Here is a 24,776-nt window from a genome sequence, read left to right as displayed (position 1 = left end):
TTTCTGACCGGTACCTTTACCATTTCAATCAAAGGATGACAGGCAAAAGGGGCTGACAGGGCCATCCACATAGCAAATTGTGGCCAGTTTCTTATGAAATGTAAACAATGTATAGACAGCTTAAGGCCCCTTTCACACTTATACGACTTGTCCCACGATTTTCTACTGCAAAATCGTATGACAAGTCATTCTCCATGATTTTCAATGACTTCCATTCATATTGGCATGACTTTAAGTCGTGCCGACTTCAAAGTAGTCCCTGCACTACTTTGGTCCAACTTCCATACAATTTGTACTCCATAGACCTCAATGTTAAACCCTCAAGTAGCATGCAAATCGTACCTGAATAATATAGACACGATTTCAGCACTACTTTGTAAGCACAAGCTGAGAATGGTTAATGCCAAAGTTGTGGCAAAGTCGTACAAAGTAGTACTGCTCCCAAATCGTGGCAAAATCGCGGTAAAATCGTGGCAAAATAGCGGCCACTAAATCGCGTTAAAATCACGCGACTTTGAAGTCGTATAAGTGTGAAAGGGGCCTAAGTCTTCTTTAATCAGTTAACATGTTTTACAGGTGTAAACACTTTATTTATTTTTTATTTATTTCAGGTACTTATATAGCACCATCAATTTACGCAGCGCTTTACATATACATTGTACTTTCACATCAGTCCCTACCCTCAAGGAGCTTACAATCTAAGGTCCCTAAACTCACATTCATACATACTAGGGACAAGTTAGACAGGATCCAATTAACCTACCAGCATGTCTTTAGAGTGTGGGAGGAAACCCACGAAGGCACAGGGAGAACATGCAAACTCCAGGCAGGTAGTGTCGTGGTTGGGATTCGAACCAGCAACCCTTCTTACTGCTAGATGAGAGTGCTATCCACTACACCACTGTGTGATCTGAACTTTTTTTTAATTCTCTTTATTTTTTTTTTTTTAGTAGTGGTGATTAGTTATGTAAAAACACGCTGAGGGTAAAAAGTAAAAAAAAAAGTAAAAGTATATCTTCTTCCTGAGCGAAAAAAACAAATCCATTTCTCAATCCACACAATTGAGGTGTACACAGGAATACTCCCTGCTGAGCGGGGACTTTCCACTGACAGAATACACTGATCAGTGGCTGCAGCCTATAAACACACAAACATACATAAAACATGTTTGTACATGTAAATGTGCAGTACATACATCACAAACCCTCCAGCGCATACTCACTTTACAGAAATGTATTTAAAGCACTCTTCTGCCTCATCTATCCTGTCCAGATACTTCAGGCAAAGACCTTTCAGCAGCTTCACCAGGCACTGATCATCGACCAGGAATTCAGATGCTGACATGAAGTACAAAATAAGTCAGTTTAATTATTTTCAATAGATGGTTAACATCTACAGACTCCAGCTGAGCTATTTTAGTTATTCTGCATTACCTGAGGCAACTTAAAGTGAACTTGTGACTAGGCTAAAGACGTGTAACTACTTTTTTTTTTAACAAACCGTAAATAAGCTTTAAATGAGCCAGCAATGATCTTTGTAGATGCAGGCACTGTGGACCATTTCATCCTCAAAATTCATAGCAGAAGCACTACCATTGTTAGTAACAAAGTAATTCTCCCAGCAGCTGAGCTCACCCTGCTTCCCTCTTCAGTAGTGACTTAGAATGTAAGCTCACCCTGCTACCCCCTCCATCATATGGTTACCACTTGTCTCCATTTCTCGAGGACTGTTCCATTTTGAGGGGTCTGTCTCTGCGAAACAAGCATCCCCAGTCACTAGTGTGTAGTGTGTGTACACTTTTTCTTTTTTTAACAAACAGTAAATGAGCTTTAAACAAGCCAACAATGACGTTTGTAGCTGCAGGCACTGTGGATCAATTCATCCTCAAAATTTATAGCAGAAGCACTAACGCTGTTCATGCCACTGTACCAGCAGCTCAGCTCACCCTTCTATAGTGACTTAGAAGTTCAGCTCACACTGCTACCCTCTCCAGTATACAGTTACCATTTTTCCCCTATTCCTGCAGACTGTTCCATTTTGAGGGGGTCTGTCTCTGGGAAACAAGCATCCCAAGCATTGTCCCCAGCCTCCAGTGTAAACATTGCACTGTGTAGTTGTCAACTTGTATGGAGAGCCAGCGTTTAGAGTTCAAAAGATAGAGAAAGAAAGCTGTCCTGCCAAACCTGCGCTATTGGCTACAGAGTCCCACCACCCCATGTTAGGGTCACTGAAGCATCTGTGCAGTGCAGGGCAGATTGCACCGTAAGGGACGAGCAGTGTTAAGTACTTAATTGGGAATACATTGAAAAGATCAGTTTGGTTAACTTTGATCTGCTAGTTTCCTTGTCCATTACAGAATTGTGAAGGAGAAATGTATCCAAGGATGTTTTGACTCAGTCATACAAGCCCATGTAATTCTGCATTTCCAGAATGGAAAAGGCAGTTCATTAAGGCCTTAGTTGTCAACTTACAAGATAAAGGGCGCCTCAAATGCAGACTAGATGTCTTTAAAGACATTTATTATATGTAATGCAACCAAAGACTCTAATAGACCGAAAACCTACTAGAGGAAATGGTCAGAGACCGTTTACTGATCTACAGGACTGGTTGGAGACTGAATTATGTTGTAGGGCCAATCAATGACTAGGAAGATGTTACAGAAAACTGCTAGAGATTACTGTTATTAAAGACCCCTTTGCAAATCAATGCTCCCACTACTTAGTCCTGGGACCCGAGGGTCGCACTTCAAACACCAAAGGGCTGCAGGTTGGGCACTGGGGCTTTATAGGATAAATGTTAACTAGCCTTGTATGCACTTAAAGCACATTGGATTGCAAAAATACTTGCATGCTGGATTCTTGGAGTCTTGTGCTTTTCAGCTCACAGTACATGCTAATCATTTCTAAAAGGTGTATGCATTCACGTATGGTGTGAATGTAGCCTTAGATGTTCCACCTATTGTAATTACAATTTTGCTCCATGCATTATTCATTTCTGATCCCTTGCCCTCTGTGCATTATGTACCCTTGACACCTTTAATCTGTGGGTTATTTACTCCTGGCCCCTGCGCGCCATGCAGTAACTCATTCCTGACCCCTGAACTCTGTGCGTTGCTTACCCATGACCCTTTCACTATGTACATACTCGTATCCACTGCAATCTATGCATTACGCATTCCTGACCGATAACAGAGCATGCTCAGGTTGTATTTACTATACCAAGCTCCTCCGTTACTGTAATTTGACCACACCCACAATTACCTGTGGCACACTACACTGCATAATTTCCCTACTCATGGTTCCTAAAACATCTTCTCTTTAAACCTTGAATGTCTGCCTCTTGTTCCAAAAAGTCTGTGACCAACTGTTTAATGTTAGAAATCTGGCATGATATTGTGAGTGTGGCTACAAATGTGGGACCATGCTTTTTTTTGCTGTGGTTCACAGTGGACATGGTCAGTAGGGTGTGCCCAGGTTCCATTTTGAAAATATGGTAACTTTGCTTCAGCACTGACTTGGCAGCTCAGCTCACCCTGCTTTCTGCAGTGACCCACCAGCCTTGCAGCCTTCTGATCTCCAATGTAAACACAGAGCAGGCGCACTGGGATGGGAATCAAGGGGAGCTAAGCTACCAACAAAATGACATGAATGACTTCAGTGCTTCTCCTATGAATTTTGAGGATAAATTGTTCCACAGAGCCGGCAACTAAAGATGTTAGTAAGGGGTTGCTTTAAACCTCATTTTAAAGAATAATAAGTAAATACTTGAATGTCCATAGCCTGGCCACATGTTCAACTTAAAGTGTAAGTTTACCTTTACAGAAAATCTGTGAGGTGAACTCACCCTGGACCTACTATCCCGCTGTACCGGAGTCCCACGATCCCCCGCTGTCAGACATCAGGTCGCCTCTTCACCAGTCTGGGGATTTGAAATCCCCGCGGCTTAATTTCCTATCCATACCTCTCAGCGTGTACGTATAGGAGGCACTCTAATTGGACAGCGCCGTCATGTGGACGGCGCTGACCAAACAGAATCCGCCTAGCCCGTCCTGTCAGTGTTGGAGGAGAGGAGAGAAAACCAGTAGGATTTCAAATCCTCAGACTGGTAAAGCAATGTCCCGGAGTCTGACAGCAGGTGATCACGGGGCTCCGGTACAGTGGGACTGGGGGGATGGGGAGGGGGTCCAGTGTAAGTTCACCTTACACATTTTCTGTAAAGCTGAAATTACCCTTTAAAGACACAATGGGGAGGATTTACTAAAACTGGTGCGTGCAAAATCGGGTGCAGCTCTGCAAAGAAACCAATCAGCTTCCAGGTTTTATTGTTAAAGCTTAATTAAACAAGCTGAAGTTGGAAGCTAATTGGCTACCATGCAGTATCCCCATTGATGAAGTGGGAATTGACTAAAAGCTTTGGGACGTGGCTATGCAGAGCTTGGTTCATGTGTTGATCATGGGAGAGTGTGGAAGGTGACTACACTGACAATTGAAACAAGCGTGGAGGTGGTGAGACTGGGATGAGTTGTTGCCTGTCTGATACCTCCCCATTTGCATGCAATGTACAAGATGATTTTAAATGTACCAGCTTGTGCCAGGACCGTTAAAGACAGCATGTAACCAATCACAGTTTTATGTTTTATTGGAGAATCAATACAATTGAGTACCTTTAGAATGGTGGATCTCTGTACTACGGCCATTCGCTTCCTGGATGGATACAAAGGTCCTGGCTGGGTTATGAGCCCCAAGCAGGATTGACCTTCCATAACAAGAGGTCAATAAGTTTTGGTAAGCAAGCATTTTATAAGGTAGAGGCTTAAATTCAAGACTACGCATTTTCTGGTGATGGATGGTGCACACATTTTTTGGATGGACTTTGTCACTACATGGACATTTGCTTCTTCCTATTTTCTTGTTTTCTTTTTCACAATAAATTATGACATGATAACAACTTTATAGGGGAGTACCATGCCGAGCTGCACAAGATTCTGAGTGCTCCAGTTTTAGTAAATCACCCCCGATGACTTATGTCAGCATATGAATACAACATGCCAACTACAGTCTCTATCAACAACATAAAATGATTTAAAGTGGTGTGATGGCCTCCCTATATATTTAGTCATTTTTGTAGTAGAAAATCGTCTGAAAATGACCAGGTGTGTGACCCGCATGCGATCACAAATGGAAACATTTATCCATAGTAACAAATGGGGGAAAATCTGCTCATCTTTGAGTAAGTCTTTGGAGCATCAGAGCCTAATAAATTCTTGTCCAACAGTGACAGTTGCACACATGCTGTACTGTACCCCTTCTCCTACACAGAGCCCAGGGTCAAGCTCCATCACAGGAAAGTTTTCCAATGAATTAAAAAATCTCCCTATGTAATAACAAGTGCAGATAACCACTATAGATGCTCATTATCACCCCCTAAGAGGTCAGCTTAAACATTGATGTTCAAAAATGATTGCTATTATAGGGCCATGTATGGTCACCCTTTTGTGACTACTTGTAACCATGAAGGCCCAACAATGGTTAATTCTGCTGCTTACAGACTCAGGGCTAGATCACTGAAGCTGGTGATTGCTGGCTGGGGTCGGTCATCTGAGGAGCCATGATTTACTCATAATGCATTGTTGGAAGCTTACAATCATAGGTCTTGGCAGCCATCTCTGAGCAAACATTGGATACACTGTATGCAGGCACTCCTAGTTACTGGCCCAAAACACAGAGTTCACAATGTGGACTGAAATGTGTGCAAGTTTGAGCTCTAACTGTCATAGTACAGAAGGCAACTTCTAGATGGCATGCAAGCACTCATGGTCTAGACCTTTTTGGGGGCACTGATTTAATAAGTGCCAAAAGATTGCCATTATAACCTTGCTGGCTATATACATTTAGAGACTTTAGATGGCATATACAAACAACAAGCATAAAATGCTGCAACTAAATACATCCTAACACTATTATTGTACATTTATGTTGGTACCTTTGATTGTATAGACTTCTGGGATTTGGGATTACCCATTTACTGAAATGACTGCAATGTGTGATCTTTTGTTGACAGTTTTCCCAAGTATTAGAGGATGGTGTTATATTGACACCAAGGTATACCATTTATTAACTCCAATACATACTGCAGTATACATTACATTTAGGCATCACATTATTGTTGTGATGGATGTGTCATCACAGGGCATTTTGTCTACAAATATCAATCATTCCTAGACAAGTTTTGGTATTAGCCATGTTTAGGGATGCTCCAATTAAGAAAATGAATATAGACATCAGAAGAAGGGTAAACGCACAGATTCAAGCCGACTTTGTTAAGAGTACCTTTGGCCCATCTTCAGGCATGAACATAAGAGCCTGGGTCACCCAAGCATTCATGTTTATGCTACATAAATGAGAGGCAGGAGGAGCATGGAGACACTTTCAATAAAATGCTAATGTCACGGGAAACCAAAGAATGTTTTCTAACTGCCCAAGATCTGCAGGTACCTATAGGCATGAGATCATTTAGGAGATAGTTCAATAGTTGTCTTACGTCTATGACTACCTTAAAACCAAGACACCAGTACCCTTTAAATTAGCCCAAATAGGTAAAGTAATAGGAATGACAACATGTCAGATTAATCCAGCAGACATCTGAATGTATCAGCCACTGGGCCCCACATGCAAAAACACCCGAAAAATGAGTGCTTGCCTTAAATTACATGACTTGCTACCTGCAGCTCCTTCCAGAGCTTCCTCTGACTGATTCAAAGTCTCCAGCATGTTCTCGGTGAGATCCCTCTGCTTCCCAATGACAGCATAGCCATTCCAGATATACATCATTTCCTGTGAAGGGAAGCACTTCAGATGAACAAATATATCCCTGACCTCTGTAAAGCATACAACGTCTAGGATAATCATCACTAAGCATACAGGTGTCATACCATCAAGGAAACGTGTAAAGAGAAATATTTTATATTAAATTAGTTTGGTTTTTTTGCATTACCTAAACCCCAACTTTGTCATAATAATACATGAAGGTGCTAGTTCCTGAAATATAACTCTCAGCGACTCCTGTGATGACATTTTGGCACCTTTGTCACCACCAGCTGCACAGCTGTTATAAATGGGTCTTATACCCTCTGGATTTCACACTCCTGTTTAGGAGGAAGCAACAATAGGAAAGAGACTTCATAATGGGCAGAGGTAAATAAAATAACTCTGATTTGTAGGTGTCAGTGCATTAAGATAAAAAAACCTTCTGTGTGCAGCAGCCCCCCTCATACTTACCTGAGCCCCATCTCTATCCAGCGATGTCCACAAGTGTCTCGGCCATCCGGGACTCTCCCTCCTGATTGGCTGAGACACAGCAGCGGTGCCATTAACTCCCACTGCTGTCAATCAAAATCTGTTCGCCAATCAGGAGAGAGAGGGGGCAGGGCCGAACCGCAGCTCCATGTCTGACTGGACACATGGAGCTGAAGCTCGGTTCGGGTGCCCCCATAGCAAGCTGCTTGCTGTGGGGGCACTCAACAGGAGGGAGAGGCCAGGAGAACCGAAAAGGGACCCGAGAAGAGGAGGATCTGGGCTGCTCTGTGCAAATCCACTGCACAGAGTAGGTAAGTATAATGCAGCATACACACGAGCGGACTTTACGGCAGACTTTGTCCTGCGGACTTTTCGACAGACTTTACGACGGACTTTCTGAATGAACAGACTTGCCTACACACGATCAACCAAAGTCTGACAATTCGTACGTGATGACGTACGACTGGACTAAAACAAGGAAGTTCATAGCCAGTAGGCAATAGCTGCCCTAGCGTCGGTTTTTGTTCGTCGGACTAGCATACAGACGAGCGGACTTTTCGACCGGACTCGAGTCCGTCGAAATGATTTGAAACATGTTTCATTTCTAGGTCCGTCGAACTTTTGGGTGAAAAAAGTCCGCTGGAGCCCACACACGATCGAATTGTCCGACGGATTCCAGTCCGCAGAACCAAGTATGCCGTAAAGTCCGGTCGTGTGTACGCGGCATAACATGTTTGTTATTTTTATAGAAAAAAAAAAGCAAGACTTTACAATCACTTTAAGGTTTTTCACCTTAATGCATTATATGCATTAAGGTGAAAAACCTTCTCTGCTGCAGCTTCCCCCCAGACCCCCCCCTTTTCCTTACTTGAGCCCATCCGATTTAACAACGTGCATGATCGCAGTGGCCCCCGATGCTGTCTCTCTCCTCATTGGACAGATTGACTCCCGCTGCTGTCAATCAAATCTGGTGACAAGGACACAATGTCAGTGTCAATGGATGCAGCAGCGTGACTCGAGAGCGAGCACTCACCGGTAGCCCCCAGGGAAAGCAGCTTTCCCTGGGGGCACCCGATGAAGAGGAGGGGCCTGTAGCATCTGCAGGTGGACCCCAGATGAAGAGGATCTGGGCTGCTCTGTGCAAAACCATTACACTGAGCAGGTAAGTAAAGACATGTTGGTTATTTTTATAAAAAAAAAAATTACAAAGCTTTACAACCACTTTAAGGTCACCTCCCTGCTGTTTCCTCTTAGCATGTTTATTGGTAGTATTTTTGCAGCACACCTGATTGGCTAACAGTCCCACCCTTTCGTCTCTCATTCTAAGCTCTACTGTACAGGGACTGCAAGAGGCTGACACCAAGTCAATTTCGGGCACTTAGACAGGCCATACATGATTAATTTTCTTTTGTTCAACCAGCAGGGTGAATGAAAGAAAATTATTTGATTGCCCCGTCCACACATTTGAGTTGGATGGAGGAATCCCTCCCATGGAGCTATTGTATTTTGATAGCGGGGAGATGTCCCCACCGTCAGAATGCATTCATCAGCAGCTATAGCTGGTGGCACTGCTCGGGCGAAAATTTTCCAACAGGCTGGCTGAACAGAAGTCAATGGAGAGAACCACTTCTGTACAACCAGACTGCACATGGATGGATAGGAATATGGCCGATCGCTGCTGAGCTGTCGAATTTCAATGCCTTTAAAAAAAAAAAAATACATTTAATATTGTATACAGTGTTGCATTCATTTTTTTCAGCGTTCATCCTAGCTCACTGACTGACCCTTTAACTGAAATGTAACCAAGGAGTAAACATAAGAGTCATACCAATGGAGGGACAGGCAGAGGAGTGTGGATCTGCGCCTGATACCTACGAGATTTCCGGATGGCAAATTTCTCGGTGGGAAGAGATTTTCCGGCTATTTTCACTTTTAAACTCGGTACCTGTCTGTGGAGGCAAACACAATTATAAGATGGGCTATAGACATGCCCGAGTGTTTGATGGAGAATCACACCATGGCGGAGTGATGTGTAGATAACACAGCCCAACAAAAAAAATCTTTTTTCTTGGTGCCTCCCTTTTAAGACCTCTTTCTGGGGTTATTTGGGGCGCTGATTCAGAAAACTGCATTGGCTAGACTGCATCAGCTCTGGTTTCTTAGATATGGTTGGATTTATATAATTTTTTTTAGTCGTTTTTTTAAAAGATCTTGCTGATCAACTTGTTCTTCTCTTACAAAATTTGTGTTTTTGTGTACAAGTTAGCAGATTTAGTCTACGTCTATGTACTTCCAACTGTAATTTTACATCGGAAACACTGGATTCCAAAGTGTAAGTTATTACCTGTATTATAGTTAGGATCGTATAGGAGGTGTGTATATTGCCACTCATATTGTTTCATATTTGCAGATCGAGCACCATAGAGGTTATGGCTACTTCACAAGGGTGCTACCTAAATTAGCCTGATGTATTTTGCTATATTTAAATCCTGATTTTTTGACAGGTGACCAGAGTAAAGAGTGGTATATGGCATTTATGCTGTATCTCAAAAACTAGAGCTGATAGGGAAATATTTGTGTCATTTTTGGAATCAAGGGGTCAAATATACCCAGGAACAGGTCTAACATTTGAAGCACCAAAATGTGTGTTGGCCTGTGCATTGATTTATTCATCATTCAATATAGCATGACATCGTGTGTATGCGGCATTAGACTGGGACGCCATTAAAGTTCATGAGCGTGTAAAGGCAGGTGTCCCAATACTTTTGGTAATATAGTGTATACCATATATTTATTACCATATGGTTTTTACCCAAAGAGGTTTTCATTTTATTAATAATATAGAAATGCAATCAGCGCAAAGGAACAAGAAATAACATGCAAGCTGAACACTAATAGATCTTCACAAAAATCCGTAAATGTATATATAAAAAAGGGAGTGCAGTGCAATAAAACAATAAAAACAAAAATTTCAAGTCCAAATGACAGAACGGATGAACCACAAATCCCAGAAGAGGTGAACAGGAAGTTTCCACGTGTTTAGAAAAAATCCGGGAGCACAAATCTGAAGTGACAAACCCTCCACCTCCAAACTTATTGCTTCGCTCATCTCATAGAGTGAACCCCTGAACTAACAGGCAGTCACAAGCGCAGATCCCTCACAAAGGGTAAGTTACAACAGATGGATCCGATCCTCCACTGCGATACCCCAGGTTGGAAACCAGGACCATATAAATAAAAAGAGATCTAAGTGCTCTCCGTATAACATCCAAAAGTTTATTAAAAACGAAGATTTCTACTCACGTGATAACAATTGCAACAATGCATGTAACACAGAACAGCACGCTGTGTGTGAATTAGGGTGGCATCGGGTGACGTCATCCAAACGTAACTCCTCCCCCGTACGAGTTATGTTCATCAGAACTTCCTCAGGGGGGCAGAGCTACAGTGTCACCCGACATTTAAATATACTCTGTTGCCTTGACAACAGATGCCAGAAGAAAGTGGTGAATACCGCGGCTCCAGATTAACTATACCTAGAAGCCTGTCAGCGCTACAAACGTCAGTCAGACAAAAAAGCCTATCGCTAGAGAGCATGAAATATCAAAGATAAGCGGTCCAATTGCTACAGCCCAAAAAAAAGTCATATAAACAAATCAAAGAACCGGCACTTATCAGCACCTTCTAACACTATATAAAATACAGAAAACAGTGAGCCATTAACGTGCCCCATACAAATCCTAAAAGCAACCAGGACACAAACAACCACAATAAATCTAAAACTATAAAAATATATAAAATTGGGTACAATACTGAACCCTAAAGTTTTATCAAAATATTTACCCACATATAAATTCCTATGAACAGTTTGATCATGCACCCGCTGCTACCCTTTACAGAGAAAAATAAATAAATATATATATTACCCACATGCATATATACAAAATATAAATTACATAAAAAGAATCATCTATCAGAAATAAAGCAATTTAAATCAAAATCTAAATTTAATCCTTCAGGCGTTAAAACTTTAGCTTCAAAAATCCAAAAAGACTCTCTTTGGCTGAGATGACGAATGTAGTCCCCCTCCATGTCTAGTGACCCTCTCTATATCCCAAAATGTAAGGCCTCTAGGGGTTTGTCACTTCAGATTTGTGCTCCTGGATTTTTTCCAAACACGTGGAAACTTCCTGTTCATCTCTTCTGAGATTTGTGGTTCATCCGTTCTGTCATTTGGACTTGAAAAATTTGATTTTATTGTTTTATTGCGCTGCATATTTTATTTTTTTTTAAACTTTATTTATAAAAGGCAAATCTTTTCTTTCAATTTTAGATATGGAAGGGTAAGAACCACTGTTGGCTTTTTATGTTTGGAAAGCTCAACTATAAGATCTCATACACAATGGGCGTTTAGCCCTGGAAGTACCACTGAGTGTGCTGTTCGACAGCCTGTTAAACGCTATGAAAGTCTGACAGCTGCTATAGCTGGTCGGGGCTGGGAGGTGCTCTCAGTGGTACTAACATTTAGGGCAGTACGCTCCCAGGGACAGATGCCCAAAATGCAGACTGCCTACTTTACAAGCATTCATTGCTAGGCGCATACCACCATAAATGTACATACCGTTAGGTGCACTGCCCAACCGGCTGGAGCAGCTATAAGGTATAGAGTTTGACAGGCTGATGGCAGCAGCCAGCGGGGCTATATGTGCAGCTGCACCCTCCTCCCACAGCTAAATGTGGAAGCCTTGTGCACTGGGGCTAAGCACCCAGTATGTATGGGCCTTAAACTGGTTTCTACAAGTGTCTCCTTTAGAAGATATTCTCTCTACCACTGTGTTGGTGACAAATGCAGGGCCAGTGCTACCATAAGGTAGCTTATGCAGCCGCCTTAGGGCGCCAGGATAAAGGGGACCCCCCTGCCATGTTTACCGAGCTCTGCTGTCCAGCGCCGGCCCAAGACATTGTGCTGCCTGGTACCAAGAATGAAATGCTGCCCCCCCCCCCCCCAAAAAAAAAATCACGTCCATGAAAATAATTGGCATACTTTTCCACAGTCTCCCAGTCCATTATTCAGTCCATTATTCAGCTATATTGTTATACTCCAGGTGTTAGCAAGTAATGCATCTCTTGAGCAATGGAAGATACTTTCTCCCCAGCAATACAAAGCAGACACTTTTATCACTAGTGGTGTTATAGATTATATAATGGAAAATGTGGGATTGATTGAAATAAAATGCAGAGCAAATAAACAGAATATCGTAAATGCTTCTCTTCCTATCAATACATGCTCACTTTTCCTTTATTCCATGCCATACAACTGCTGGGTAAAAGGAGAATACCTGGTTCCTTCAGCCCTGCACGCTCCTGTCCCCGCAGCGCTTGTGCAGTACGGAGGACAAAGGAGACGCCAAAAGTCTCCGAACATGAACAGCAGGAGCGCATTGCGCAGGCGCCATGTAGAACTGATGTTCGGAGACTTTCGCCGTCTCCTTTGTCCTCCGTACTGCGCAAGCCCTGCACCTGCGCAGTACAGGGCGGACACTATCCGATGGGGGACTTTTCTCTGCAGAACAATGGGCTCCTCACAGTGGGATCCACAGCGCAGGGGGCGGAAGGGGCTGGCAATTTGCCGCCCCCCTGAAAGTGCCGCCTGGAGCCACCGCTCCATCGGGTCCCATGTTAGGGCCGGCCCTGCCGCTGTCCTACCTGCAGTGCTGTCATGGCAGGTGTCGCTGGGAAGGGTGGTGAGAGCTCAGCGGACCTCCATCCGCTCAGCCTCTTGTACATATACCAGGAAGCCACATGTATGACATCACTTCCTGGACCGGAGCTGTCATTCTCTGGGATCATTGCTGGGGGAAGCAACTGATGGAACACAGTGTGGATTAGAGAGGAGACATCCAGGGTCTAATAGACCCCAGGGTGTCTACATGAAGAGAACCTGTCACCTATATGCTATCACATAGGCAGCTATTGGGTCCCTATGTGATAGCAATAAAAAATAAGTGAACAAAAATTAAAGCAAAAATGTTTTAAGCATATAAAGGAGACACATGAAAAAAAGAAAAAAAAATTATAAATTTTTAGAACCCGCAAAAAATACATGTGTTGGGGCACCTATGTATGAAAACGGCAATTGTCCTACACATGTTATATATCAATGTGTATGCCAGAGTGAGAGCAATCATTTTAGGACCAGTGTGCCAAGAAATGAACTTTAATGTATTTTTTACTTAATGTTGCCTTTCATAAACAGCTGCGTTAATGTTGTGTAATATAAAAATTAGAATTACCAACATTTTATGCTCTAAAGTGTCTGCTTTTTTAAACATGTAAACAAATAATGTAAAAATGTAAAAAATGTCTCCAGGAGTACCGTTGTGGTAAGGAATGCACCTTCGCCCTAAAGCCTAGTACACACGGGCCGAATGACAGGTAACATCGGCCAGTTCAATAAAAACTGATAATACAAACACATGTTGTAGAGCTCCAAGGTAGCTAGTACAATATTTAAGCTGAAGATGTAAAGGTGAAAGTTTAATAAACAATCGTATATGATCTAACCCGCATTTTATGTTATAGACAGGCAGCAAGCAATCATACATTCTTTCCTTCTTACCTGAAAAGTTGTACTTCATCCTCCCCGAAGGGTTTGGAGTCATTTGAGGCAAACATGCTGAGATAGGCTGCCTTCATATACATATATGTGGCCTGTGAAAGAAGTAACATGTTATATAGAACATGTTCATTAATTATAAATTAAATGAAATATTTAAAAGATGGACAAAAATTGCAAATACAGAGACTGTAAATACTATAGTATCACTAAATGCATGAGTGTCCCATTGGTGAGATTTCCCTTCACTTCCTCTCCTGTAGCCAACACAGGAAGTGAGAGGAAATCCTTCCAAGTGAGGGAAACCTTGGATGTCACTAGAGTCACCAGGACTAGTGTCCTCATTGGAAGATTTCCCCTCTATTCCTGTACTGGTGACAGCCCAAAATTTGGGATTTTCTTTCACTTTCATTCTTGGTGATAGTGGTAAATGTGACAAACCGAGAGGGTAAATCTCCCTAATAATCGGGGGGGGGGGGGGGGGGGTCACAGGCAGCAAATTATTATTTTATTGCTGTCTGCATCCTCCTTGGGAGGATTTCACTCAATTTCTGGTACCAGAAACACTACAGGAAGTGAGAAGGCATCCCCCTTAAAGACAGTGTAAATCACAGTGTTACAGGTATTACTAAAACAGCCATAGCTATACAAATTACAACTGTGAAATGTTCTCCTCACCTTCTATCTTGGTGACCACCAGGTGAAGGGATCATTCTGACATGGACACAGACAGTAATAATAATCCCAACAGAAGTTCCAACTCTTCCACACACTATCAAAAACTCAACAAAATGTGCTTTGATTTCCACCTTAACATACACTGATTAGCCAGAACGTTATGACCACTGACATTGATTATCTCATTACAATGGCAACTAAAAGTTGGTGGGATATATTAGGCAGCAAGTGAACGTTTTGTCCTTGTAATTGATGTCTTGAAAGCAGAAAAAATGGGCATCACAAGTTTGTTGCGTATGGGGTTGCATAGCTGCAAAACGATCAGAGTGCCCATGCTGACTGGTGTCCACAGCTCAAAGGGCTTAGAATCAGCATCGGAACTGGAGCACGGAGCAATGGAAGAGGGTGGCCTGGTCTGATGAAACTTTCTTTTACATCATATGGATTACCTGGGAAAAAGAGGCACCAGGATGCACTATGGGAAGAAGGCAAGCCGGCAGAGGCAGTGTGATGCTTTGGGTGATGTTCTACTGGGAGACCTTGAGTTCTGTCATTCATGTGGATGTTACGTGACACATACCACATGTGCTGGAAAAACAAGTCCCATCCATGGAGGCCCCATCTTGCAGGTATTTAAAGGATCTGCTGCTGATGGCTTGGTACCACATACCACAGCATTCCTTCAGAAGTCTAGTTGCGCTCATGCCTCAAAGGGTCAGCTCTTTTAGTGGCAAAAAGGGGACCTACTGAATATTAGGTGGGTAGTCATAAGGTTATGACTGTGTAAAGTGTATGTAAACCCTAACAATTAACTTCCCCTATTTGCTCCCTTTGGCCTGTTAAATATACCATTAAAGTGTTTTGTATAACTACTAAAAATTGCAAAAAAGACACAAAATATCTGTTGATCCTGCCAGAAATCAACTTATTTTTATTGAAATGAGCCGTGTCCTGTCGGCTAGCCATACACGGCTTGGATTTTGGTTGCTTCCTGCTGAATCTGCTGAAATTAGCATGTCAGCACCACCTGGCTTAACAAACTTTGAATGAAAACCAACGGTCACTATTTTGTACTCTAAGCCTGGCTTCACACTATTGCGATGTGGGAACCAGCGCGATTCCAGTGCCGTTCCTGCATCCCATTTTCCCCGCAGGCAGTTCACACTACCCTCTGCGAATCGCTGTGGGTGTCAATAAAGTTAATGACACCCCCAGATCGCTTCGCAGATCGCAGTGCGTACTGTAAATTCGGACAGGAATCGGAGTGCGGGGACAAGAAAGGTTCCTGCACCTTTTTCGTGCAAATCCAATGCGAGTTCAGCCATACAACTGTATGGCTGAATTCGCAATGCACAGACATCGCATGTGATCAGCACAGCAATGCAGTGCAAATCAAATGTGATGTCTGTGTTCGCATATGTGTGAACCCAGGCTTACTCTTGGACCTCTCCGCTGCCTTTGATACAGTTGACAACCCCCTCCTTCTCCAAAAACGTGATTTACTTAGTCTTCGTGGCTGTGTGCGCCTTTGGTTCAAATCTTACCTATCTCACCGCACCTTCAGTGTCACTTTCAACTCTACGTCCTCTTCTCCTACTCCTTTTACCATTGGTGTCCCCCAAGGTTCTGTCCTTGGACCTCTCCCATTCTCGATCTACACATCCTCCAAGGGTCCACTACCATTTCTATGCTGATGACACCCAAATCGTTCTCTCTATCCCTAAGCTCACCCCATCAGTTTCCTCATGCATCACTGATTTACTAATATACATATCTGACTGGATGTCACACCACTTCTTCAAACTTAATCTATATAAAACCAAGCTCATAATATTTCCTCCCCCACGTGCCCCTTCCCCTGACTTCTCTGTCAAGATCAATAGCACAACCATCAGCTCAACCCAGCATGCCAGGCTGCTAGGGGTAGCCCTGGACTGTCCTTTCAGGCCCACATCCAATCCATGTCAAAAACATGCCACCTTAACCTCCACAACATCTCCAGAATACTCCCCTTTTTAACCGGATGACACCACAAAACTTCTAATTCACTCCCTGGTCATCTTTCGCATCGACTACTGCAACTCCCTCCTCATTGGATTACCTTTACATAGGCTATCCCCCCTTCAGTCCGTCATGAATGCTGCTGCAAGACTGATCCACCTTACCAGCTGTTCAGTCTCCTCCACCCCTCTCTGCCAATCCCTCGACTGGATTCCATTCACCCAATGGCTCTTAATTATGCGGCTCTTTAATTATGCAAATTAGGTGGTCGCCTAAGGCCTCGCACTCACAGGGGCCTCACAGCCACCTAATTTGTCTGTTATCAATACTAATGTCAGCGCCGGCGGCTCCACCTCCCCCCGCTTGGACTCTGTGGCCCAGGGGCAGACTGATTGGGCACTCCCCGAGGGTACTGGGCCAATCATTGAGCATCCCGGTCCAGAGGCAGCAGGTGCAGGGAGTGGAACAGCAAAGGCCTCTAGGTGCCAGCAGCGGCAAGATGACAGCACCCAGCTCCAGGTGTGATCTCAGCCAGACGTGCAGGCAGCCATAGGGTACACAGGGCCGAATGTCCATGTGAGGGCCCTAAAGCAGCTAAGGTAGCTGGGCTGCTCCTTCAGCCCGCGCCGCTTACCCGGCTGCCTATTCGGTTCAGCAGTCTGGGCCGGAAACTACCCAGCTGTGCTATGACTGTGAAGGGGAAGGAGCTTCAATGGATCCGATCTTTTGATGCTGCCTGGCTGACCTGAGATAAAGTGAGTTCCCGTGCAACCCTCCTGTGCTCCTGGATAGGAGGAGTGGTGGGGCAGCTGCATATAGAGGAACTGATCTTTCCATATTCCTCCTGCAGCCGCTGAATGCCTGATTCTCCTCCTCTTCCTCCTGCAAGCATTCAGCGGCTGCAGGAGGAATATGGAAAGATTAATTCCTCTATATGAAGCTCCCCTGCTGCTCCTCCTATCCATTTTCTTTTGCCGCCCCCCCTGTGCTCTCCGCCCCTCCCCCCCCAGTGCTCTCCACCTCTCCCCGTGCTCTCCACTCCACCATGTGCTCCCTGGGTCCCCCCATGCTCTCCGCCCCCCCCATGTGCTTCCCTAGTGCTCTCCCCCGTCCCATGCTCTTCACTCCACCGTGCTCTCCAGTCCCCCCCCAGTGCTCCCCTCCCCACCGTGCTCTCCAGTTCCCCCCAGTGCTCCCCTCCCCACCGTGCTCTCCAGCTCCCCCCCCCCCACTGTGCTCTTCAGCTCCCCCCCCACAGTGCTCTCCAGCTCCACCAGTGCTCTCTTCCCCCTGTGCTCTCTGGCCCCCTCTTGTGCTCCCAGGCTCCCCCCTTGTGCTTTCCGCCCCCCATGCTCTCCACCCCACCGTACTGTCCAGTCCCCCCCCAACCCTCATGCTCTCCAGCCCCCTGCCCCACAGTGCTCTCCAGCCCCCATGCTCTCCATTCCCATTCTATTTGTCCCCCAGTGCTCTCTGCCCCCCCCCAAGTGCCCTCCACCCCCCAGTGCTCTCCACCACTCCCCATGCTTTCCGCTCCCACCAGTGCTCTCCGCTCCCACCAGTGCTCTCCAACTCCCCCCACTCTCTTCCCCACCCTCAGTGCTCTACACCCCCCCCCCCCCCATGTTCTCTACTCCCCCAGTGCTTTCAGCGCCCCCCGTGCTCTCCGCCGCGCTGCTCTCATCCGCCAACTACCCTAGTGCTCTCCGCCTCACTCCCGTGCTATTCGACACCCGAGTGCTCTCTCCCAGCCACCTCACCCCCCGCAGCTCTGCTAGGTTCCCGTCTCCTTTCTTCCGCTGGCTACTGCGGGGGATCTGTCAGGGTGGAGAGCAGGGGAGGGACCAGTATCATGGACTGCTCAGCCTAAAATGCCTGGGTCTTTTTTTTTTCCAGTCCGGGCCTGGTGGGGAGGGTGAGAAGCGATGGCGGCAAGGACCAATAGCCCTGGAGGGAGAAGAGCTCTGAAGACCTCCCAGGACTGGAGGACAGGCTGGCTGGAAAACGAGGACGGGCAGAAGGTGCAGCCGGCCAGGGACCACTCCATTTCACATCAAAAAGATCCTCTGGAAGGAGCAGAACACTGTCCCCACCCAGAATGACAGCAGACCCTGCCTGTTGCTGGCTGTCATGAACATCCTACTGGCATGGAAGGTACCGAACCAAGCATCACACACACCTGCCCACAGACAGGGACTGCAGACTGGGACATGGGGCACAGGAGGGGATGCAGACAGGGACAGGGCTAGGGATCTCTCTCTCTATCACCCCCCCTCTCTCTCTCTCACCTCCCCCCCCCCCGAGGCAACTTCAGTCTAGCAAAGGAGCCTGTACAACTGTGCAAGACTGAAGGTAAGTCTCTCTTTCTCACCCCCTCTCTCTCTGTCACCCTCCTCTCTCTCACCCCCATCTCTCTTTCGCTCTCTCACCACCCCTCTCCCCCTCTCTCTCTCCCCCCTCTTTCCCCCCCCCCTCTCTCTTCCCCCCTCCTCTCTCTTAACTTACAAAGCCATCCACAGCTACATCACTTGTCTCATCTCAAAATATCACCCAAGCCGCTCTCTTCGGTCCTCCCAAGACCTCCTGCTCTCTAGCTCCTTTGTCACCTCCTCCTAAGTTTGCCTGCAGGATTTCTCCCGAGCTTCTCCCATCCTTTGGAACTCCCTATCTGTCTAACTGTCTCCTAATCTATCAATCTTTAGACGATCCCTGAAAACCCTTCTCTTTAAAGAAGCCTATCTTGCTTCTAACTAATACACTATTTTTTTACATTCTCCATCAGCTCATCCCCCACAGTTACTACCTTTTGTATCAACTGACCCTCCCTCTTCGATAGTAAGCTCTAGCGAGCAGGGCCCTCTGATTCCTCTTGTACCAAATTGTATTGTAACTGTAATGTCTGCCTTCATTTTGTAAAGAACTGCGCAAACTGTAGGTGCTATATAAATCCTGTATAATAATAATAATAATAATTGAAAAAATCAGGTGCCAAGGGAAAATTGTCAACTGAACCATGACTGCATCCAATCAGATATAGTCACTGTTCAGGTATTCAGACAGCCGCTGGTGTTGTGAATGTAGGAATACAGCAGCCAGCAGTGCAGATTCATCAATCCATGCTTTTTGGCGTGGATGTGAAATTTGGGGGATTTCTATAGTTCAACCCTGTGGTATTATGCCTTTCATTAGAGTGTACATATACTTTAGGGCATGGTCATCCGCAGAACTTTTTTCAGTGGGGGCATCATTTTAGGGTCACTCATGCACCACCCCTTTTCAACAATATCATTATCACATTATCACGGTCAGAGACTGCAGACGTAGTACAGTCCCTAGGATAGGTAATGGATAATGGCCAACAGCCCCTCTTACCAGACCCAGAGGAACTACAGCAGTGATCCCTCCGGCTGGACGATCGCTCACTCTGGGTTCTCCCCGGGGGTGACTCTGGTCAGTAGTGTAGCATGTCTGTACCCTGGTAGTGGCTCAGTCTTTCTCTCTCTGGTAGTGCTGGGCAACTTGGCTCTTTCTGGTGGCGCTGGGCAGCTTGGCTCTCTCTCTGGCTTCTGCACAGCACACTCCTCATTCTTTGTCCTGTAGCGCTCCCTCCCTCAGCTTTTTTCCAGTCTGCAGTCTCTCTATCTTTCTCTTGATCATGCTGTTGCCTCCTCCCTGTGGAAAATGGGGTCGCCAATCTTTGGGACTACATGTCCCATGATGCTCTCCTCTCCTAGTCTTCTTTGATTGGCCCTCAGTTATGGCCAATAAGGAAGGAATGAAGTGGGCAGGAAGCTGGGTGGGGAACCTGGTGAGAGCCGCCGTCTCTTCTCCCTGACAGGAGAAAGGGGGGGGGGAACCTCTAAGCCCAAAGCTCACCTTTCTCCTGTCACAGCGTCGCCGAGTTTTTGCTGGACTGAGCAGGGAAAATATCCAAACTCACACTACACTGATGGGAGGGCTTGACAGCACCTTGATGGTGTCACCCCAGTGTGGGCTACCCACACCCGATAGCGACCCAACTGTGCTGAATTTAAGATCCGATCCTTGATTCCGGGGGGGGGGGGGCACTTGACCCCCCTTGCCCGTACCTGTGGACGCCCATGCTTTAGGGTGTCCATTTATATAAACTGACACTCATAAATTAAGCTGTTTTGGGATGATCCGGCCAATTGTCTATTGTTTATGAAGCATCAGCAGAAACTAACAGTCAAAGTTCATCAGAAGGAATAGTGAATGGATTGATTAGAACATGTTGTCTGTTCGCTGTCTGCAGAGCATCTCCTTCACCCCACCTTGCATTAGGCGACCATTTGTGTTTATTGCATTGGTTGGCATAGATAGATGTGTGTGGTTGGCTTGTGCCTCAACCAACCTTTAGTGTTTATGGTTTGTTCCCACTAGTGACATCAGCAGAGTGATGCTTTGGTTTGGACGAACAAATATAAAAAATGTCATGAAGCCACCCTTTAGTAGTTGGGGCATTGCCAGATAAGGGAAGTGCTGCACCAATACACCTGGGCATAGGCTCAAGTTGGGGCTGTTATATAAGCCATTCTATGCTGAACAGGTCTACAGCAACAAGATAATTCACCGGCTTAAACTGATTTAAATACCTTTGACCAGGAGCTTTCCTTACTCAGAAGGTCAGCGTAGAAGTATGCCATCTTCCATTGCTGCTTGTAGGTAAAGCACCACATCAGCTGCCAGTAACACATATGATGGAACTGTTTCCAGGTCTGCTGGGCTTCACAGCACTCCTCAAACCTCTGGATGGCCTGCAGAGAATCGGAGCATATGTATGTAAGTACTACAGATGTTTAGCGTATGGTGGAGGATTAAAAAAGAAGGAGACATTAAATGGGCCAGATGGCTTTATAAGGAAAGTATATAACTAGCACTGGCATAAAAAGGTGCAATTACCACACAATGCATAATCTTTCTCATTATAGCTATTAAAGTCCCATTCTTGTGGATAGACTTGAGAAAGGAGGACTACCTCCGATAGAAAGAATGTTTATATAAAGGGCTGGCATTTAAAATACCATATTAGCATAGGTGTGCGCACAGGGTGTGCCAGATGTGCCTGGGAACACCCTAATCATCCTATGTGGCACAGAACCCCCCCTGCGTAAACCCCTGATATTTCCGCAAAGCCCCCTAATGGGGCTCCTAAAAAATGTTTAAAAAAAATAATAAAAAGTATACAATTATAAAAAATAAAATAAAAGTAAAAACTACTGACACCATCCACTGCCCTACTGACACTGTCCACTGACCTACTGACACCGTTAGTATTTATACACATGCATGTGTTTGAGCTTTGACGAGCACACCCAATGTAATAGGATGTGCACACCTATGCATATTAGGGACTGTAAACTGAGGCCGGTGCGCTGCTTTTATGGAAGACTGCATGTTCCTTTGCGGGCTGTATTTCCATGCAGACTGCCCTAGCTAACGCTCACATGTAATGCTAAACCTCTATCACTAAATGAATGAAAAGGAACCAGGCTGGAGAGGAAAGGGCTAGATGATGCTGGACATTCTCCGGCCATGAAATTAGGTGGACTCTATCTGATTTGTTGCAGCTTCTGATGTACACTGTGAAAAGTTCACAGTGTGCAATGAAATCAGAGGAGGCAACTTCAGTCTAGCAAAGGAGCCTGTACAACTGTGCAAGACTGCAGGTAAGTCTGGGAGTTCAGCATTAAACCATTTTGGTAAAACATGAACACTACTAACTAAAATTTGGAAAATGCTAGGCAGAAATCAAATGACATTTTATATCTGAGGGCAATGAAAGATGCCGTATGTCCGGATGCCATGGGGTACTGCGCATTATACATTGCTGTGACCCTGTTAAATATAAATCTTTAGTCTATTTTCTTACAACATTAATGTTTCCTTTAATTTCTTCTATTCTTCCAGCAAAGAAAAGGAATATAGAACCCTGGAAAGACAGATACAAAAGAAAAAAAGGTTTTAGCTATAAACACACACAGTTCTGGTAAATCCATTGTAAGATATAGCCGTACTATTTGCTTTCTGTTATTGAGTGGTAAGTGAATAAAAAGATATGAACAAGTTAATATAATAGAAATCCACCACACAGATATTGATATTGAAATTAAACTAATTTTGAGTTAATATATTTTACATTTTGTCTTATGGTTATAATGAATATGTTTTAAACTTTTTTATATTTTGCAATTTACTGTATATAAAAGCTTTTACGTTTTATTTATTAAAATACAGGGTGCATCCATGTGTCTAATTTGAGCTTCAGCTATTCAGGTCTGTAAACAACATGGTTTTTTTCCTTTGTAAAATGCAGTTTAGATTAGCCAGGTAAATGCACAAAAAGTAGAAAAGGTGATGTAAAAAAAAAAAAATTCTGATAAAAAAGAAAATCTTTTTTTTTTTTTTTTCTTAGTCCTGAAAATAATACATACTGTATGATCGTATACAAAATAACTAAACATTTTCTAAAGTCTATAAGAAATGATTGAAATGACTGCATCATATGTTGATGTGGTGTATTCAGAAGAAGTCAGGAAACCTCAACACGTAGTATACAGGGCTACAGCAGTAGATGGAACAAGGATTGGGAAGGGGGGGGGGGGGGGGTCTCCTCACTGGGATTCCTTATTGTTTTTTAAGCAACTGAGCTAACGTTTTGATAGCAAATTAAACGTAAACCCTAACCTTTTCTAATATGCATTAATGAGTGCGACTGACATATTAATATTTAATAGCAGCTCAGCTGGGCACTCTGCATTTCAAAGAATATGTTAAATGAAACAAACAGTACTTCCTATAATGATAGCGTCAATGTAAAATAAAGCATTCATACAAGAGAAGTAACAGTAGCAGCCACATATCAGGTTTCTGTAGCCAGGTGATAACCAATTGGTCAGAAAAAAAGGGTTGCTTCCCTTTACATCAGTGCCCCCCCCCTTACATCAGTGTCATCAGTATCTCCCTTCAAATCACATCCCCCCCTTTACATCACAGTTTCCATTCACATCACAGACCCCTCTACATCAATGTCCTCAGTCCCCCTTCATATCACAATCTCTCCTTTACATCACAGTCCCCCATTCACATCAGTGTCCTCAGTCCCCCCTTCACATCACAATCTCCCCTTTACATCACAGTCCCCATTCACATCACAGACCCCTCTACATCAGTGTCCTCAGTCCCCCCTTCACATCACAATCTCCCCTTTACATCACAGTCCCCTATTCACATCAGTATCCTCAGTCCCCTGTTCACATCACAGCCCCCCTTTACATAATCATAGATCCCTGCACAGCCCGCCCCCCCCCCCCATCAGTGTTCTTAGTGTCTTCGCCCCCCTTCATATAACAGCACCCATGTCTTATCACAATCCACCCATCCCCATATCAGTGTCCTCAGTACTCCCTTCGCATCACCGCCCCTCTTTATATCACAGACCTTCTTCACATGACTGCCAGCCACCCCCCTTTAAATCACAGGCCCCCCTACACATCACCGTACCCCCCTTTACATTAAAGTCCAATTTTACATCAGTGTTTACATTACAGTCCCCCCTCTACCGCAGTGTCCTCAGCCCCACCCCCGTTTACATCACAGTCCCCCTTTTACATCAGGGTTCTCATTGCCCCTTCACATCACAGTCCTTTCCCCCATTTAAATCACATTCCCCTTCACATCACAGTCACCCCTTCCCCCCACCATCACAGGCCCTTCTTCATATCAATTTCCTCAGCAGGTCTGGACAGACAGGAGCTGCTCAAATGTTTGTTAACTAACAGGTGATTGATTGCTAGGACTGCCCTCTGAGAGTCTAGCTTCCCATTTGGTCCTCCTGCCTTGTGTTTTACAGTGGACAGATTCCATAGCCGCCATTCAGTCCTATAGTGGATATGGTGTCCATATACTGTCTTCACTGTCAACCACAAAGGTAGGCAGACTTGCTGGGGAACTAGTCTCAGAGTTCCTCATCAGATGCCACCCACACCATGACAAAACTTAATGGTGGCTATGCCTGTCTGACGGGCACAGTGGCTGGCAGAGATTTTATCAGGCTCAGTGCTAGTGAGCTGTACTGAAAACAGAATGTTTGGTATGGATGCTCTGGCCTCAGTGTCCACTGCCTCCTGTGACCAATTCATGTACCTGTTCCAAAAAGGATAGACAGA

At 44.7% G+C, this 24,776-nt stretch overlaps 1 protein-coding gene across 4 annotated transcripts in view; it reads right to left on the bottom strand.

Moving 5' to 3' along the window:
• Positions 1–24,776, bottom strand: part of TTC39A (tetratricopeptide repeat domain 39A) — a 128,870-nt gene that overhangs the window by 21,438 nt on the left and 82,656 nt on the right. For 2 of the 4 annotated variants that reach the window (XM_073593556.1, XM_073593558.1), the window contains 6 exons: positions 22,481–22,540; positions 21,204–21,365; positions 13,915–14,006; positions 9,124–9,244; positions 6,722–6,833; positions 1,223–1,337 (listed from right to left, as the gene is read on the bottom strand). In XM_073593556.1, coding sequence (XP_073449657.1) covers positions 1,223–1,337; positions 6,722–6,833; positions 9,124–9,244; positions 13,915–14,006; positions 21,204–21,365; positions 22,481–22,540 — 662 coding nt within the window. Of the gene's footprint in view, positions 1–1,222; positions 1,338–6,699; positions 6,834–9,123; positions 9,245–12,634; positions 12,776–13,914; positions 14,007–21,203; positions 21,366–22,480; positions 22,541–24,776 lie in introns of those variants that run through there. The other 2 variants (XM_073593557.1, XM_073593559.1) reach the window with 2 other exon arrangements.

Source organism: Aquarana catesbeiana, linkage group LG07, assembly GCF_042186555.1.
Source record: "Aquarana catesbeiana isolate 2022-GZ linkage group LG07, ASM4218655v1, whole genome shotgun sequence".
In the NCBI taxonomy this organism is placed as follows: domain Eukaryota; kingdom Metazoa; phylum Chordata; class Amphibia; order Anura; family Ranidae; genus Aquarana; species Aquarana catesbeiana.
This window is presented reverse-complemented; position numbering and strand designations above follow the sequence as displayed.